This window comes from Diabrotica virgifera, chromosome 7, assembly GCF_917563875.1.
Source record: "Diabrotica virgifera virgifera chromosome 7, PGI_DIABVI_V3a".
Classification (NCBI taxonomy): domain Eukaryota; kingdom Metazoa; phylum Arthropoda; class Insecta; order Coleoptera; family Chrysomelidae; genus Diabrotica; species Diabrotica virgifera.
The window spans coordinates 193340679-193357899 of record NC_065449.1 but is presented as its reverse complement, the minus strand read 5'-3'; the positions used below and the strand labels follow the sequence as shown (position 1 = coordinate 193357899).

General features: G+C 33.8%; 1 protein-coding gene across 1 annotated transcript; it reads right to left on the bottom strand.

Moving 5' to 3' along the window:
• Window positions 1–15679: 15679 nt before the first annotated feature.
• Window positions 15680–16757, bottom strand: LOC126888691 (uncharacterized). The gene is made up of 2 exons (XM_050657059.1): window positions 16747–16757; window positions 15680–16679 (listed from the first exon to the last, which is right to left on the bottom strand). Exons 1-2 carry the CDS (start codon window positions 16755–16757, stop codon window positions 15806–15808), a joined length of 885 nt encoding a protein of 294 aa, XP_050513016.1. The 3' UTR covers window positions 15680–15805.
• Between the last annotated feature and the right edge of the window lie 464 nt (window positions 16758–17221).

Sequence of the window (17221 nt, the reverse complement as noted above, 5' to 3'; positions counted from 1 at the left end):
AAAAAATAACACGGACCAACAATATTTTAAGAGTAACTCACTTACTTTTAATGCTAGAAGTTTTTTTAAAAAACAAAAATAAACCTGTTTTTAAACACTTTAAAAAAGTTTTAATAAGTTTCCCCCGAAAAGTGCTCCGTTTTTTGGTTATTTCACGTTGAAATATTCGATTTGAAATTTGACGAAGGAGAACCTACTTCTCACTAGCTACAACTCTGCTTCTATTGGGTCAACAGACTTCATGCGTACAACATTTTTTTTACTTTTTTATAAGCTATATTTTTGCTAACAATATTTTTTCCGATAAAATACTTACTTTGTAGGTTATTTGCGAAAACCCGTCCAAAAACATGTTTTTTTTAATGAACATATTCACTCGCAAATAACTCGAAAAGTATTGACTTAGTGAAAAAAACTCTATAGAAGAAAAGTTGCTTAGAATTAGTCATTTTAACCAATTTCGGACTTATTTTGAACGTATATTTTTCACCCAGGAGAAGGGGGTATTCCCCTCTATTTTTGTAAAATAGAGAGGATGTAGAATTGTAAACTTTTTCTTATATAATAATAGACAATTTCAACTACCTATTCCCAAATTATCATCCTTTTCATCCTGATCGGGCTATATATTGTTTACTGGTAAAAAGTATTGTATTATTTTATTACAGTTATTACAGAATATATTTACAGAATAGAAAAAAATTTCGACAAGCACCTCATTTCACAACATGGAAGATTTAGACCAATCTTGCATCGGTCAACAGAACACGTTGAAGAGGAATTCGAAGAAAAACTTATAACAGGGGTTGCTTTCGTATATATGACAGCAGCCTATAACATAGTCAAACAAAAATCATGACCATCTAGATAATGTAGTGTATTTCTTACTGCAAAAGGGACGTTTTTTCGTCTTACTGGAGGTCAAATTTAGTAGGGGGAGAGTTCAAAAGAACGGCCTCCCACATAGAAAGTGTTTAAGGACCAATGCTTTTCAAATACAAAGGACCACCCCACGCCGACTGAAACCAAGCACTTTCTCTATGCTGACGATCTCGCAATATGCGTTCAAGGAAATATTTTTGATGAAGTGAAGGAGAAACTCGAAGCTGCCTTAAAAACAATAACGGCGTACTACCTGCAGAAATCTCTGAGACTCAGTCGGTCCTTCCAAAACCCAAGTCTGTGCCTTCCACCTTTGTGCAAAGGAAGCCAAGCGAAAACTCCAAATTAATTGCATGGAATGGTAATACGTTAGAACACACAGACCAACCTATATATCTTGGAGTAACTCTGGCCGGTATCTCACCTACATACAACATTGCATAAAATCTATAAGTAAATAACGACTAGGAACAGCGTACTCAGAAAACTAATATAATAGGAATTCTGCACACGAAGCGTATCGTCATAGACGCGTATAAGTTTCGTCATGCAGCGACGATTCCTTTACGCCTTAAAATCCGCAAACGATTCGATTTGCAAGCGGCATGTGATAGTCTTGTTTTAAGGTTTTCCATGCTTTTACAGTAGTTGCAAAGATGTTAAGTGATGAAGAGGACGTACATTTGTTAAATTATCTTCGTCACCGCAAAAAAAAAGAAACAGAGGAAATTTTGGGTGCATCCTTATATCTACAAAAACTACAACAGAAGGTTATTTATTGCCGCCAAAGAGTTGTCGGAAGATGACTCTAAATTCCACACATTTTTCTGGTGTACTCTTGTTTGGGTATTATTATAATAAACACTGATAATTTTCAATCAGTTCGACAAATTTTAATATTGGATCCGTCATTCTTATAAAATTCCGTCAAAACAGAACACCTCAAGCGTACTACAAGCGACTGACATCGTGGTACGACTGGCGGCTTGAAGCTTGTCTGCATTGGCGATTCCGCGCAGCTTACACTTCGTATACAGTATTCCATAATAAAGACACAAGTGAGCAGCACGAAAGCGTATGATTTTCGTACGTCGCATCTATTACGCGTCTATGACGATACGCTTCGTGTGCATTACGGGAATTAAATGGGGTGTATGTCCCGACGTCTTAAGAACAACGTCAGAGGCAATGTGTTTTTTAACTGCTGAATATGCTTGCCTCGTTTTGGATAGATCTGCCCATACCAAACAAGTTGATAATGCGCTATAAATGAGACATGCAGCATAGTAATGGGGTGCATAAAACCAACGCCACTTTCAAATCTATATAAAGCAGCGGGTTTTGCAAAACCTCCAATACGCAAAGGTGTTACAGAGCACATGCCCTAAGCCCCAAAATAAGGCTCGAACACCATGAAAACGACTACAATCCAGGAAAAGCTTGTTTGTAACAGTGCAGGATGTTCCCGAGTATGTTCCTCTTCCCCAAGTAGACCGGCCATTCTCTAGAATTTAAAATGTGGAAAACTATGAATAGGATAAGAACGGGGATTTTACTCTAGTAAAATCAAACAAAGTAAAATGTTGAAAAATAGACCAAGATGATGTGAACTGTAACTGCGGAGAAATACAGAATATGGAACATCTTTTTACACGTAGAAACTGTCCTCATCGGTTTACTCTGGAAGATTTGTGGCTCGCTAACGAATGAGCAGAACATGGGAACGTAGCGAATTGCATAGAACAAACATTTCGAATAACCTAAGCATTTATTTGTTTAGTTTGTGCGCGCTCGTTCGGTTCGTTTGATTCGTTTGGAAGAAAATGCTCTACGCACTAGAAAGTACGCACCTTTAGATAAATAAAATTATTTTCAGGTTTCCTCAAATTTGAATGGTCATAGATACCAATTGAGGATTAAATTAATTTAATTAAACAATTAAACAATTTTTAAAGTTATCCTTATGAAAATCATTTCAAATTTATTCTAAATGAAATCGAAGAAACAAGACAAGGAAGCAAACTCAAACTGACCTGACCTCAGAGACTAAATACTTACCGTTTAAAAATGTGACCATTTATAAGAAGCGCCGACCGTTGAGTCTTCAAGGTTGGGTACAAAAAATGAATGGTAGCTTCTTTGCTTCTTCTACCGATACAGTAGTAAACAAATACCCATCACGATGGGAACATCTACATCACAGACGCCGAGTTGCAAAACCTTTCAACGCAACGTTTATTCAGCTTTATAATGGTTCATTTGAATAGATGGGAGGTGGATATGCAGATTTAAGTATACTGGAAAGTAGGTATGTCTTACACCTTCTTATAAAGGGTGATATCAAAATTATACACGAAACAATATATTTTTTAAATTCATGGATTTGTCGGTCTGTTATAAATAAAACACTTTATTATTGTTTAAAGGTTTCGGTTATTTGTCATTTTCAATAAGCACTTTCATAATTATATAAACATTACATATAAAATATCTGCCAATGGTGAATTTACAAAATAAAGTCAAATTATTATTATCATCTTGTTATCTATCTAGCTTGTTATAGATACAATTTTGATGTTTATTTATGTGAATCATCTCCAACATATATCTTTTGTTGTAGTTATGTTCTTGTTCTAAAGTCTGTACATTTTCAAAATCAAAAGCAAGGTTAGTTTCTACAGAATGTTAGGCTAAGGCTATAGTGTTTACTTTATTCGTACACTATGTACTGTACACCATGTGTGTGTGCAACAACCCTTATATGTAGGAATTGGTATGTTTGTCCAATATACGGTGAATTGCAGTTATTACAATTTACTTTATAAACAACATCCGACTGCTGATTTTTAGTAACATGGGTTTTAAATTTAAAAAAATATTTTCCGGATGTTTTAGGCAGGGATGTTTATATATGGTAGGAGTATGAAATATGTATTGGTGAGTTGAAAGTTGAATTGAGGTGACATTATTATTATTGTCAGGTTTAGTTTGGGTTTGTTTTAGATTGATTTTTGATAATACAACTTCTTTTTGAAGTTATACTTCTTTACCGGCGATAGAGGGTAAATTTTTATATGGGAAAACCTAGCGACCGGGCGCATGCGCATTATAACTTTGTTCTGATTGGATGTTCAAATGACATGTCAAAAATTATTCAATATGGCGGCTGTGGCACAGCTGTAGTTAGATTATTTATGGTTGTTGCGTTTTAAAATTTGTGTGAAAAGAAACAACAAACAAAAGTTAGTTAATAGTTATACTGCCTTTTTAAATAGTTTTCATATACCTATATTTTTGGACTTTTGGACTATTTTGGACAAGGAAAACTCATTCTAATTTGGTAAGTAGTTTTTATTATAATCATATTGTAATTGTACATTTGTATTAGGTTGAAACACATACATTTATTTTCTCAAGAATGCGGATTTTAGAGAGAAATCCCAAATTAGGTTCGATTTTTATTTTTAAATTACGATTTTTTGGCGTAGATTTATTTATCTAGTAGGTATGTAATGCTTTGATTTACATACTTAATTTGATTACCAACAAAAGTTCTACCAATCTTCGTCTAATATATTGTTTTCTTACTGTTTTGTTATATTTTTATATTTTCTTCCACAAAATTTAACCTACATAATTTAATTTTCAAAACAACTGTCAAACAGTAAAACGTTAAGTTACCGTATTTTTCCCCATGATAAATAATGTGGGATTGGACGAGTGAGTCTACGCTTCGATTACGAGTCAAAGCGGCACGAAATTCAAGGGTTCAATTCCCGATGCAAGTTTTACTTTTTTATTTTTTTATGCATGTTATGATTGTAAGTATATTTGTTATATAATTTTTTTTTTTTTAGAAAATGCGTATTTAAAATTTTTGCCAACAATTATTATCGTTCAGAAATCATTTTTTCTTTGTGGCATTTTTCAATGTGTTTGTGTGCGTTTTATTCTTTTATTTTTTAAAATTTTTGGTATTGTTTTAAAAATCACATAATATGTAGTAGAAGTATAACTTCTTACGTGCGTACAAAGTACACACACATTCTTGTTTTTTTAATTAGACGGTTGTAAAATTCTGATAGATGATTACTTTTTTTCTAAAATATCTTTACCTTTTTTCAGATTTTCGCAAGAGTATTGTGGGTCAGATAGTTTAATTGATCTGTCTGTAAGACTGAATATAACGTTTCTTCTATAACTTATGGGTGAGCTGGTATTGTTACGATTTTTACCCGCATTCAGACCGGCCCTGGCCGCCACTACGAAAGGCATAGAAAAATAGAGTGGCGCCCCGATGTCTGAAGGGATTGCTGGATCCTTCTAGAAATACAGGGCCGGCATATATAAGTTGAATCATTTTAAATCATTCAGTCAGTTAAAAATTATAATTTGTAACGAAAAGTCTGAGTTATAAATCGATTATGTAGTGTAAGTCGGGAAATAAAAAATATATTATATAAATTATATGTTTTAGTGTAAATAGTTTGTGTCAATAAATTAAAATAAAGACTAATTCACTAAGTATTTAAAGTCATTGATAAATTAAGTAAAAACGTTACAGTATTAAAATTTAAAAATGTTTCAGACCAATTATCATTTTGTAAACCAGTTGGTAGTTATAAGTCGTTGTTGTTATACCTACTCTTAACTTAAATCAAGAAAATTAATTTTGTTGTTGTCTTTTAATTCATAGGTAAAATGAATGTTATTATGGAAGGTATTTTTAGCATTTTTGAAGACTATAATCTGTTTAGAATATCGAGAATCCTTCGCAATGGTGATCGATAACATCGGATAATTCTGATATATGACACGTGCACGTGAAGAAGAATCTATTTCATAATTCGGAATGTAAAGTAAGCAGGTATCGACATATCGTTTTTAGAAATGTATATTGCACATATATATATATATATATATATATATATATATATATATATATATATATATATATATATATTAATGTGATATTCAAAGATCGGTGTGCTCAAAGCAATTGATTAGATAATTAACTAATTAATTAAATTTAATTTTAATGATGCACTTATGATTTAATCACACTATTTAATGCTCTAATCTCAGGGTTTTATATTCTCGTGCTTCAATATCTCCTTTGCTTTACATATGATAAATAAGGTCAAAGATTAACGGAATAAAACACATATATGGTACAAAAGCATCTATTGAAATAAATTCACCCTCAAAATATCCTCTAAAAATAATATCTCCTATTCTGATTATTGAAATAACCCTAAAACTATCTAAAGTACTTATTGAAATTTGCGTTATGAATAATTCTACAAAAAAAATAAAACTGTCTCTCGGATGATGAGTTGTCCAAATTCTTGTCTCTGGTCGCCTACAATTTACTCTTAGCAGCCCCCTATGTAGTCAGCAATCTCGCAACAAATTATTGCAAGCCTATTGTCATTAATGACCCCCTACAGATGCACGTATCTTTCAAAAAACAATGCTAGCCTTTTCTCCTCTCGATAAACTGAATCTATTTCTCGTTCCGGCATGCAACGGTGACTCTTGGAATATAAGTAGAACAATATAACTTACAATGCTTTACGTGATGAGCTTCCGTCAGGACACTTATTTCAACAAACTCACAACTATTCACTTATCTGCCTTACTACTTCAGGAGACTCTTAGAGATCACCACTAGTCGACTTAACGATCATTTAACAACTGACTCTTCTTCCACCCTCTAACATTTCGCTAAACTCCCATTCTTCATACCTAGCCCCTCCTTTTCCTTCTTCACCAATCCGAGTTCCTCAATTTTATCCCCATCTACCTTTCAGATAACAAACACCAATTTTCCCTACCATTAGAAATTTCCTAAAACTAATTACATGCCAATCGGTTTTTTTTTTTCCTTTCTTAATATCTAAACAAAGATTACATTCATTTAAATTTCTAAATACAATTGTTCCCTCGCCGCAAAAGTCCATTTGGGAAACCCGGTCTCATTGTCCAAACACATAACCACTTTCTTATCATACTAACTGTACAAAGAAAATACTTAATCCCTATTTAAATTTTGTTTACCTACGGCCATCCAAAGATAATTGACTTTCATTTCTTCGAAATGAATTTTGGTATATTTTTATTATATGTTTTAACTTTTCTAAAATATTAAGATCGAAACCATATTAATTCAAATTTTACATATCTTAACAACTCCCCGCCATTTGATTTGCCGAAAAAATTCTGTTATTTATTTAAATGACACAAGTTTTTTTTTTAGGATCAAATTATTCCATTATGTTACCAAACTCTACTCATGATACTTATAAATGTCGTGAATGTTAAAAATACCCCGTATCTTGCCTGTCTCTATATGCGCTAATTCATAACTATTTACCCCATTTTCCGTATTGACCCTATATGGACCTTCAAATACCGGCATCAATTTAGCACAAATACCATTTTGTAAATTGGACACCCTCAGTGCCCTCACTAAAACTTTATCCCCTTTCTGGAATGTAACCGGCCTTCTTCTTCGGGTCCTCTCTTGCCTTTGGAGATATTTCTCTCCACTTCGTCTCAATCTTCGTTGAACCACCTCGATCACTTCTTCGTATTGTCTGGGGGCGGTGTCTTCCCACGGTCTCGTAGGCATTGTTCCTTTCATTACATATAAAGGCGTCTCCTTGGTAACCGTATTTGGTGCACAGTTCAAATACGTCTCTATTTCAAACACTTTTCTGTCCCAATGTCGATGATGTTCTTCCGCAGCAATTCTTAGAAATTTTGTGACTTCTTGTATAAAACGCTCTGATGGGTTGCTCTGTGGATGTCGGATGCTTACAAATTTTGTATTTATGCCTCTCTCTCTTAATTCCCCTTTAAAACGGTCATTCCTAAAGTATGTCGCATTGTCCAACAAAATATTGTCTGGTCTTCCCACTGTTTCGATAAAATCGTCTATCTTCCGAAGTATTTCAGCTCCTTTCGTGGTTCTACATGGGTACAGTTTTAAATACTTTGAGAAAACATCCACCATAACTAATATGTGTTTATTCCTCTGTGTTGTTGTTATTAAATCGCTCAACATATCAATGGCGACAATATCCAGTTTCTTCCGAGCTATGACGTTTTTTGTGATGTTTTCGTTTTTGAAATTCTTACTTTTACACTTTTGGCATGTCTCGCAATTTCGAGTCATCTCTTTGGCTATTGTATAGTCCTGTCGACAAATGTAGTTCTCCCTGAACATAAGCCACACCTTCCTGCTTCCAATGTGTCCGTTGTCACAGTGTAATTTTGCTAAAACTTCTTTTGCCATCTGTTCCGTGATTACATATAGTTCTTTACCATCGACCCTCTTAAAATATAAGTTATCTTCTTGTTCGGCCCTTTGCTTTTCTCTTTCATCCAGTTGTTCCTGATTTTCCCTGATCTGAGCCAAAGAAAATAAGCCTGCTTCTTCTCTCATTATGTTCATGCCAACGTGGAGAGTTTTGTGGTCCTCTTTGCGGAATTGTTCATCTCTCGTCAACGCATCAGCCAAGATATTGTCAGTTCCTTTGATATATTTAAATTCAAAATCATACTCTTGAAGTAAAAGAATGCCCCTATGAATTCTATTATTTACCAGCCTATTTTTCATTATATGTACCAAAGCTGCATGGTCTGTTTCAACGGTGAATTTTGCCCCTAGTAGGTAAAACCGTAATTTATTTACACAAAATAACACACTGGCGAACTCTAATTCAGTAACGCTGTACTTTCTCTCATATGTTTTGGTTACACGGGAGACAAAACAGATTGGCACCTCTACATCGTCTTGGATCTGTGATAACACCCCTGCGAATTTTGTTATGGAAGCATCGGTCCGGAGAATGAAAGGTTGATCATATCTTGGGTGGTGTACTCTTACAGCTGTGGAGAAAGCTCCTTTTAAATTTTTGAAAGCCATTTCTTGTTCCGTTCCCCATTTCCACCTAACATTTTTCTTAAGTAATGCTATCAACGGTATTTCTTTTGTGCTGATGTCTGGTATTAGTTTTTTGAAATAGTTTACCATTCCCAAAAATCCCCGCAATGTTTTTAAATTGGTTGGCCTAGCGTAGTTATTTATAATTTCGATTCTATCTTCTGCAAGACTAATCCCTTTTGTGTCTAATTTGAATCCTAAATACAGTATTTCCTTTTGGAAAAACTGACACTTTTGAATATTTAATTTCAATCCCGCTTGATCCAGTTCTTCTAGCACAGTGTGAATATGTCGTAGATGGCTTGTTATATCTGGTGAGAAAATTAATAAATCATCTATGTAATGTATAACAAATTCTTCATGCCTATTTAAGATTGTGTTCAATGCGCGAACCAAAGCAGCGCATGCACTCTGTAGGCCAAATGGTACCACCCTAAATCGGTATACCACTCCGTCGATCGAAAAAGCGGTATAATTTCGACATTTCTCTGCCAAAGGTATTAACCAAAAACTATGTTTCAAATCGATTTTGGAAAAAATGTGTGACCCTGTGATTCGTCCAAATATGGCTTCGATGTTCAAAGGCGCTTCGTATTGCGCGATTGTGTGTGAATTAATGTTTCTTGCATCTAAACATAATCGCAAATCACCACTCGATTTTTTAACGCATACTATCGGGTTGATATATGGAGAGTCACATCTTTCTATCACCTTGTCTTTGATCATTTTTTCAATTTCCTGTCCGACGCTTTGCCTGTATTTATACGGGATTGGATATGTCTTGGATTTAAAATTTTCTAAGTTTTTAACTTTAAAAGAATGTTCATAATTTTTAGCCACTCGGCTTTCTTCATTAATCAAATCTCCATAACTTTCTAGAATCTTCTCTACTTCCTTTTCCATATTTTCTCCACATTTTAATTTTCTTTCATCCTCATTTTGTTCGCATGTGTTCACTGTCCATAATATTTCTTCATAAAATTCTGGATTCTCGTCCATTATTGCCATTTCTTCTCTGTCCTCATCCTTTATTTCTTCTTCTGTTTTTTTTTTATCTTCAATTTCCATTTGGTATCCCGAGCACCATGTTTCTACTGTTTTCATTTCTCTTATGAGAACTTCCTTTTCTTCCTGCTTCCTTTCTGTTTTATCGTCGATTGCCGACAATTCTTCCGTATCTTCGATTTCCTGTCTTTCTCTTGTATCCACCGTGTTTTCCTTCTTTCTTTTTGAACTCTTCTTCTTTTTCTTCCTTCTTTTTTTTTCTGGTTGATTTTTTTCTTGTACTTTCGGTTTTTCCTCTACATTCATATTGATTTCTTTATGTTTTTCCTGTTCATTTATCTTTTCAACAATTATTTTCCTCTCTATTTCCGTTTCTTCTTCTATGTTGTCTGGTTCTGCTCTGATTTCCAGTTTATTCTCCGAAAAATTTATGGTGATATGTTTTTCACTCAATTCATCAATTCCCGCTATCATATCATGGTTTAAATCTTCGATCACCACACATTGCATAATATAGTATTTGTCTCCCACTCTGATCCGCACTCCCAAACCTTCATTTACTGTCGTCAATTTTTTGTTGTTTGCACCCACTAAAGCAACCCTAGGAATTTTATACACAAATCTGTCCAAATTTAATTCTTTTACTAGTTTCTTATTGATTAACGATATCTCCGATCCAGAATCAATCAAAATTTTAATCGCTTTATGTTTTATAAATGCATCTAAGAATATTAAATTGGAATTAGAACTTTGTCTTTCATTTCCCGCCAACTGTATAAACTCTCTCGGATGACAAAATATACCGGAGAGTTGTTTATGTTTGTTCAGTGGATGCTTTATTGAAAATCCTGTCTGGATTCATTGCATATATCTTCTTCCTCGTTTTCTATTGTTACATGATTCATCTCCCTTCTATTTTGTCGTTGGAAATTCTGATTGTTTCTACCGTCCCTTTGTTCGTTCGTATTCCTAGTCGGAGGATTTTGTGCATCTCTGTTTCTGTTGTGATTTTCATATGTTCTATTTTTTGCGTGATTCCTGTTATCATAATTTTGTTGTCTATTGTAATTTTGGTATTCTCTCGGCCTATCTTCGTTTGTTGATTGGGCATGTCGGTTTCTCTGGTCATAATTTGATTTGATACCTTCTTGCCGGTCCATTATATTGTTCATGTTGTCTTCTGTTTCGCATTTCTCTTCGTTTTGCTTCCCTTACTTGAAGGAATTGGCACAAACTATCAATATCTTGATAGTTTCTCAAAATCACGTGGTCCTCCAGCGTTTCTTCGAAATGTCTGCTTATCATTTCTACCAGTTGTTCGGTAGAGTATTTGTAGTCTAGATATTTGGAATTGTTATATATCTGCAAAGCATATCTTTCCTCCGATATTCCCATTTTCTCGTGATATCTTCCATTCTGTAGCTCTTGGTTGATTTCCCTCTGTTTAACTTTCCCCCAGAAATAGTTGAGAAATTTATTTTCGAAATCTGTCCAATTTTCAAACTCATCTTCTTTACTTTCATACCATAACGCTGCTCCTTCTTTCAGATGGTTTCTAATTGTTTCTTTGCAGTCGTCAAAATATCTAATATGTTGCAATTTGGTTCTCAAATTTTTAACAAATGGTACTGGGTGTGTTTTTCTAATATCCCCGCCAAATTGTATTTTCGCGTCGCTTGTACCATGGATAATCATTTCCCTTCTTTCTCCACAATTCTGTTGATTCTTGAGTTCCGCAATTTGTTTTTCGTTTTGCTTAAATTTTTCTTCTATTTCTCGCCTGTCTTCTTGTATTGCATTTTCAAATTTGCTTTCTAACTGTTCTAATTCCATCTTCTGCACATTCTTAATATCCTTCATTTTAGTTTCTATTTCTTCTCGTTGCATCTCCAGTTTCCTTTCTGTTTCTTCTCTAACTTTTTCTAAACAGGCTTTCATTTCATTTTCATATTTTTCCAAACGCTTTTCCAATTTGCCATCATTCTCTTCCAATTTCTGTTCTATTCTCTGTGATATTTCTCTTTGTGTTTCTTCCATGGCTCGTTTTGATTCCTGTTGATTTTCTTGCATTGTCCTTTTTGTTTCCTGTTGATTTCTATCCATTTGTTGTGACTGGAGTTGCATCAGTTGCAATAGTTTCTCTATTCCTGTTAATTCCTGTTCTTTTCTCTCCATAATCGTTGTATCTCCTTCATTATCCAATCCTTCTTCAACAATTTTTTCCTCTTCTCTGTTTTCTTGCATTTTGCTTTGCCTCCTTGTGGTCGACATGTTGTTTCTTTTCGTTACTGTTTTCTTTGTCCCCGCCAAATGTGAAATTTTACAACACTCTATAAGTTGCAGAACACGACAAATATTTCTCCCCAAATTTAATAAATTTTCTCCACAAATATCAAATATGCAATCAGTAAATTTCAAAATAAATATCAAATGTACGATTGGTAAAAAAAAAAATCAAATAATTCAATGGCAGTAAATATCAAATACCTACGATCAATCCATAAATCAAAATTATTTTTACACCTGGAAAAATTGTCAAATTATCTCTGGATCACCTGTAGTTATTCCTTATCTCTTTCCCTACCATCAAATGCAAAGCTGCGATATTTTTAAGCCACCACGTTCTGGGCTCCAGTTAATGTGATATTCAAAGATCGGTGTGCTCAAAGCAATTGATTAGATAATTAACTAATTAATTAAATTTAATTTTAATGATGCACTTATGATTTAATCACACTATTTAATGCTCTAATCTCAGGGTTTTATATTCTCGTGCTTCAATATCTCCTTTGCTTTACATATGATAAATAAGGTCAAAGATTAACGGAATAAAACACATATATGGTACAAAAGCATCTATTGAAATAAATTCACCCTCAAAATATCCTCTAAAAATAATATCTCCTATTCTGATTATTGAAATAACCCTACCACTATCTAAAGTACTTATTGAAATTTGCGTTATGAATAATTCTACAAAAAAAATAAAACTGTCTCTCGGATGATGAGTTGTCCAAATTCTTGTCTCTGGTCGCCTACAATTTACTCTTAGCAGCCCCCTATGTAGTCAGCAATCTCGCAACAAATTATTGCAAGCCTATTGTCATTAATGACCCCCTACAGATGCACGTATCTTTCAAAAAACAATGCTAGTCTTTTCTCCTCTCGATAAACTGAATCTATTTCTCGTTCCGGCATGCAACGGTGACTCTTGGAATATAAGTAGAACAATATAACTTACAATGCTTTACGTGATGAGCTTCCGTCAGGACACTTATTTCAACAAACTCACAACTATTCACTTATCTGCCTTACTACTTCAGGAGACTCTTAGAGATCACCACTAGTCGACTTAACGATCATTTAACAACTGACTCTTCTTCCACCCTCTAACATTTCGCTAAACTCCCATTCTTCATACCTAGCCCCTCCTTTTTCCTTCTTCACCAATCCGAGTTCCTCAATTTTATCCCCATCTACCTTTCAGATAACAAACACCAATTTTCCCTACCATTAGAAATTTCCTAAAACTAATTACATGCCAATCGGTTTTTTTTTTTCCTTTCTTAATATCTAAACAAAGATTACATTCATTTAAATTTCTAAATACAATTGTTCCCTCGCCGCAAAAGTCCATTTGGGAAACCCGGTCTCATTGTCCAAACACATAACCACTTTCTTATCATACTAACTGTACAAAGAAAATACTTAATCCCTATTTAAATTTTGTTTACCTACGGCCATCCAAAGATAATTGACTTTCATTTCTTCGAAATGAATTTTGGTATATTTTTATTATATGTTTTAACTTTTCTAAAATATTAAGATCGAAACCATATTAATTCAAATTTTACATATCTTAACAATATATATATATATATATATATATATATATATATATATATATATATATATATATATATATATATATATATATCAAACAAATGAAATAGAGAATGTGGAAAAATCCCCTTACGAACAATTCACACATCCACCATTTCGTGTGAATTGTTCGTAAGGGGATTTTTCCACATTCTCTATTTCATTTGTTTGATTTAGTTACGTTTGGTCGGTAAACCAATAACTTAGATCTTTTGATCACTGAGTGTGTTTCAAAGATTTACATCTTTTGTTTTTTTGTTTTTCAAATATATATATATATATATATATATATATATATATATATATATATATATATATATATATATTTGTACAAATATTATCGACCGTACTGTGTTAAATAGTAATGTTTGAATAACGGCAAAATAACAAAATACATATATATATATATATATATATATATATATATATATATATATATATATATATATATATATATATATATATATATGTACTTCGATTTACGGGCAAAGTTAGCATGGGCAGCATTCGGCAACCTAAACTATATACTCAGAAATCAGCAAATTCAACTACATCTTAGATCTAAAATTTTTGTTGCATGCATTATTCCGATATTAACATATGGGGCATAAACATGGACAATCGCAAAAAAGAATATGAACATACTCAGAGTCACTCAACATGCGATGGAAAGAGCAATGCTTGGCATATCACTTAAGGACAGGAAAACAAACACATGGATAAGACAGAAAACCAAAGTCACCGATGTGGTACAAAAATCATTAAAATTGAAATGGGAATACGCTGGACATGTAGCTAGGAGCGATCTAAACAAGTGGCACAGAACAATTCTAACCCGGAGACCATACCATCACAAAAGACCCAGAGGCAGACCTCCTATGAGATGGACAGATGATCTGAAACGGACTGCCGGGAAAAATTGGGTACAAGTAGCGTACAACAAAAAACAATGGAAAGGAAGACTTATATTCAGATTTGGACGTGAATGGCTAAAAGAAGAAGAAGACGAAGACTTCGATTTACAAATAATAAAATACAGAAATAAAGTACAGAAATATAAAATATTTATTGTTTAAAGAACTTAAAAGATACAACCAAATACTTCTATGGTAGTAACAGAATATTATCTTGGATACCTACAATAAGTTTCATTTACTTAATTCTATTTTAAAGTATAATTGCTGTTTGCCTCTCGAAATATCCCTGTAACTTCGTGCCGATTCTAACATTAGCTTATGTAGTTTACGAACACGGAGAGTATAAATATGGGACAATTGGTTAGTGACGATGTACAGAATAATAGTTATCACCTCCATCGGCATTTTATTTTCATGTTCTAGTGTCTTATTTAAATGGTATTCTGATGACATATTGATTTATTGTATGTCAATAATATTAAGTATAACCATTGAAATTACACAATACACAATAATGTTTCTAAATGTTAATTAGAACAAAATTAAGGGGAACGAAGAATCTTTCATATTCGTGCTATAAGTAATTCTTTTCAGTAGCAGAAGAAAGACAGGTTAAGGTACTACATAATATTCAAAATAAAAATATGCCAATTACGATGTATCTGAGTTTTGTTATTGTCTTGTTTTAAGGCTCCCCCAAACCAACGCGGAAAATTCGCATTACCTGCGGAATTCCGTACCGCATACGATTCGCATTGAATTGTTTCCACTGTGGTAAGTATACAAGTTCAGACAAGTACGATTTTCGTCGTTCGGGCATGCGTTTTGTCTGCGTATTTATTCGTCCGGAATCTTAGTTCGCACTCGACAGCGTTTTTATCAGTTTCGCAGTGGTTTCGCATGTGAAAAAATTGAAAATGGAGAGAATTATTGAGTTGGTTCGAAAGTATCCTATTCTCTATGACCTTTCTCATGAAGATTATAAAAATGTAAGGAAAAAGGACAAGATTTGGACTAGAATAGGAGAAGAAATAGGCGAAAATGGTGAGTAGTTTTACGATTTGTATTGGTTTATTTTTCTACATCTAAGACTAAAGAAAAGCAGAGGCCTAAACAATACTATATTTACTGCAAGAAGAGTCCATTATTTTCATCGTGAACAATTTATTCATAGTCCTGAATTAAAATACGTGGCAAATTTTTCTCGAACAGAAAATGCCAGTCTTGCAGCTCTCCTTGGGTCATTGTCCAAATTTTGAAATGCTCCAAGTTCAGGCTCTGGTGGATCTAAAAGTTCTATGAATCTATCATCACATTTTTTTGTCCTTAGAAAATTATGCAAAATACATGCAGTTTTCACAATGAGAATACTAGTATCAATTTTTGTTTCCATTGGTCTGTAGAATATACGCCATTTTTGTGCCAATATTCCGAAAGCGTTTTCTACTACTCTTCTCGCTTTACAGAGCCTCACATTATAATTTTCCTTGAAAATATCTGTTCTGCTTTGACTGTATGGAAAGGGCCTCAACAAGTATGGTTTTAGTGCAAAGGCTTCGTCTCCAATTAAGACATGGGGGGAAAGTTCATTCTGGCCTGGGAGATTTTTCGGCTCAGGTACACCCATCTGATTTGTTTCAAATCTTCTTCCCATGTTGGAAGCTTCGAATATTCCACCGTCGCTGTTTTTACCAAAACCGCCAATATCAACTGAAATGAATCTATAATCTGGGGCAACAATAGCCATTAATACTGTAGAAAACTTATTCAAATAACACCAATAATTAGATCCTGTTTTGTCTGGACACTTGATGGTAACATGCTTGCCATCGATGCTACCAATACAATTTGGGAATCGCCAGGTATTTCTAAAACCTTCTTCAGATTTTTTCCATATTTCTGTAGTTGGTTCGGGCAAGTAAATATGTTGCAAATTTCTACATAAAGCTTCACAAACTTCTACAACTATGGCACTTACAGTCGAAAACCCGACTCTAAAACTATGGCCTATTGTATAAAATGTATCTCCGGTAGTCAGATACCTAAAAAAGAGTATTTTGTTTCAAGGGATGAGATTTAAAAAAATGGAGGAATCTGCGCGATACGTACGCTAAGTACATAAGAACTAATAAAACTAGAACTGGACAAGCGGCAAGCGATTAAAAAAATGGATATGGGCAGATCATATGGAATCGTTCAAACCGTTCCTAAATTTTGCTAAGACTGCATCCAATGTCACAGATGTTGATACACAAGAATCTGAAGCATTCCCAAATATAGAATCACCCGAAAATATATTAACGGATAAAAATTCCGCAGTACAGAAACCAACGTGTAGTAAAAATCTACTAACAACTCAGACAGATGATTCCCAGAATAAGATTCAACCCTCCTCATCGAAACCTACTCGAAATCAAGCTCCTAGGGTTACTCTTTCAAATGAAACTCCTTCTACAGGCAGAACAAACAAAAAACGCAATTCTGAGCCATCCACATCTGTGAAAGATATGATCAGTTATTTTGAGAGCAAAAAGAGAGTAGTGCATGATGCTACCGATCAACTGTTCTTGGCTCATGCTTCTAC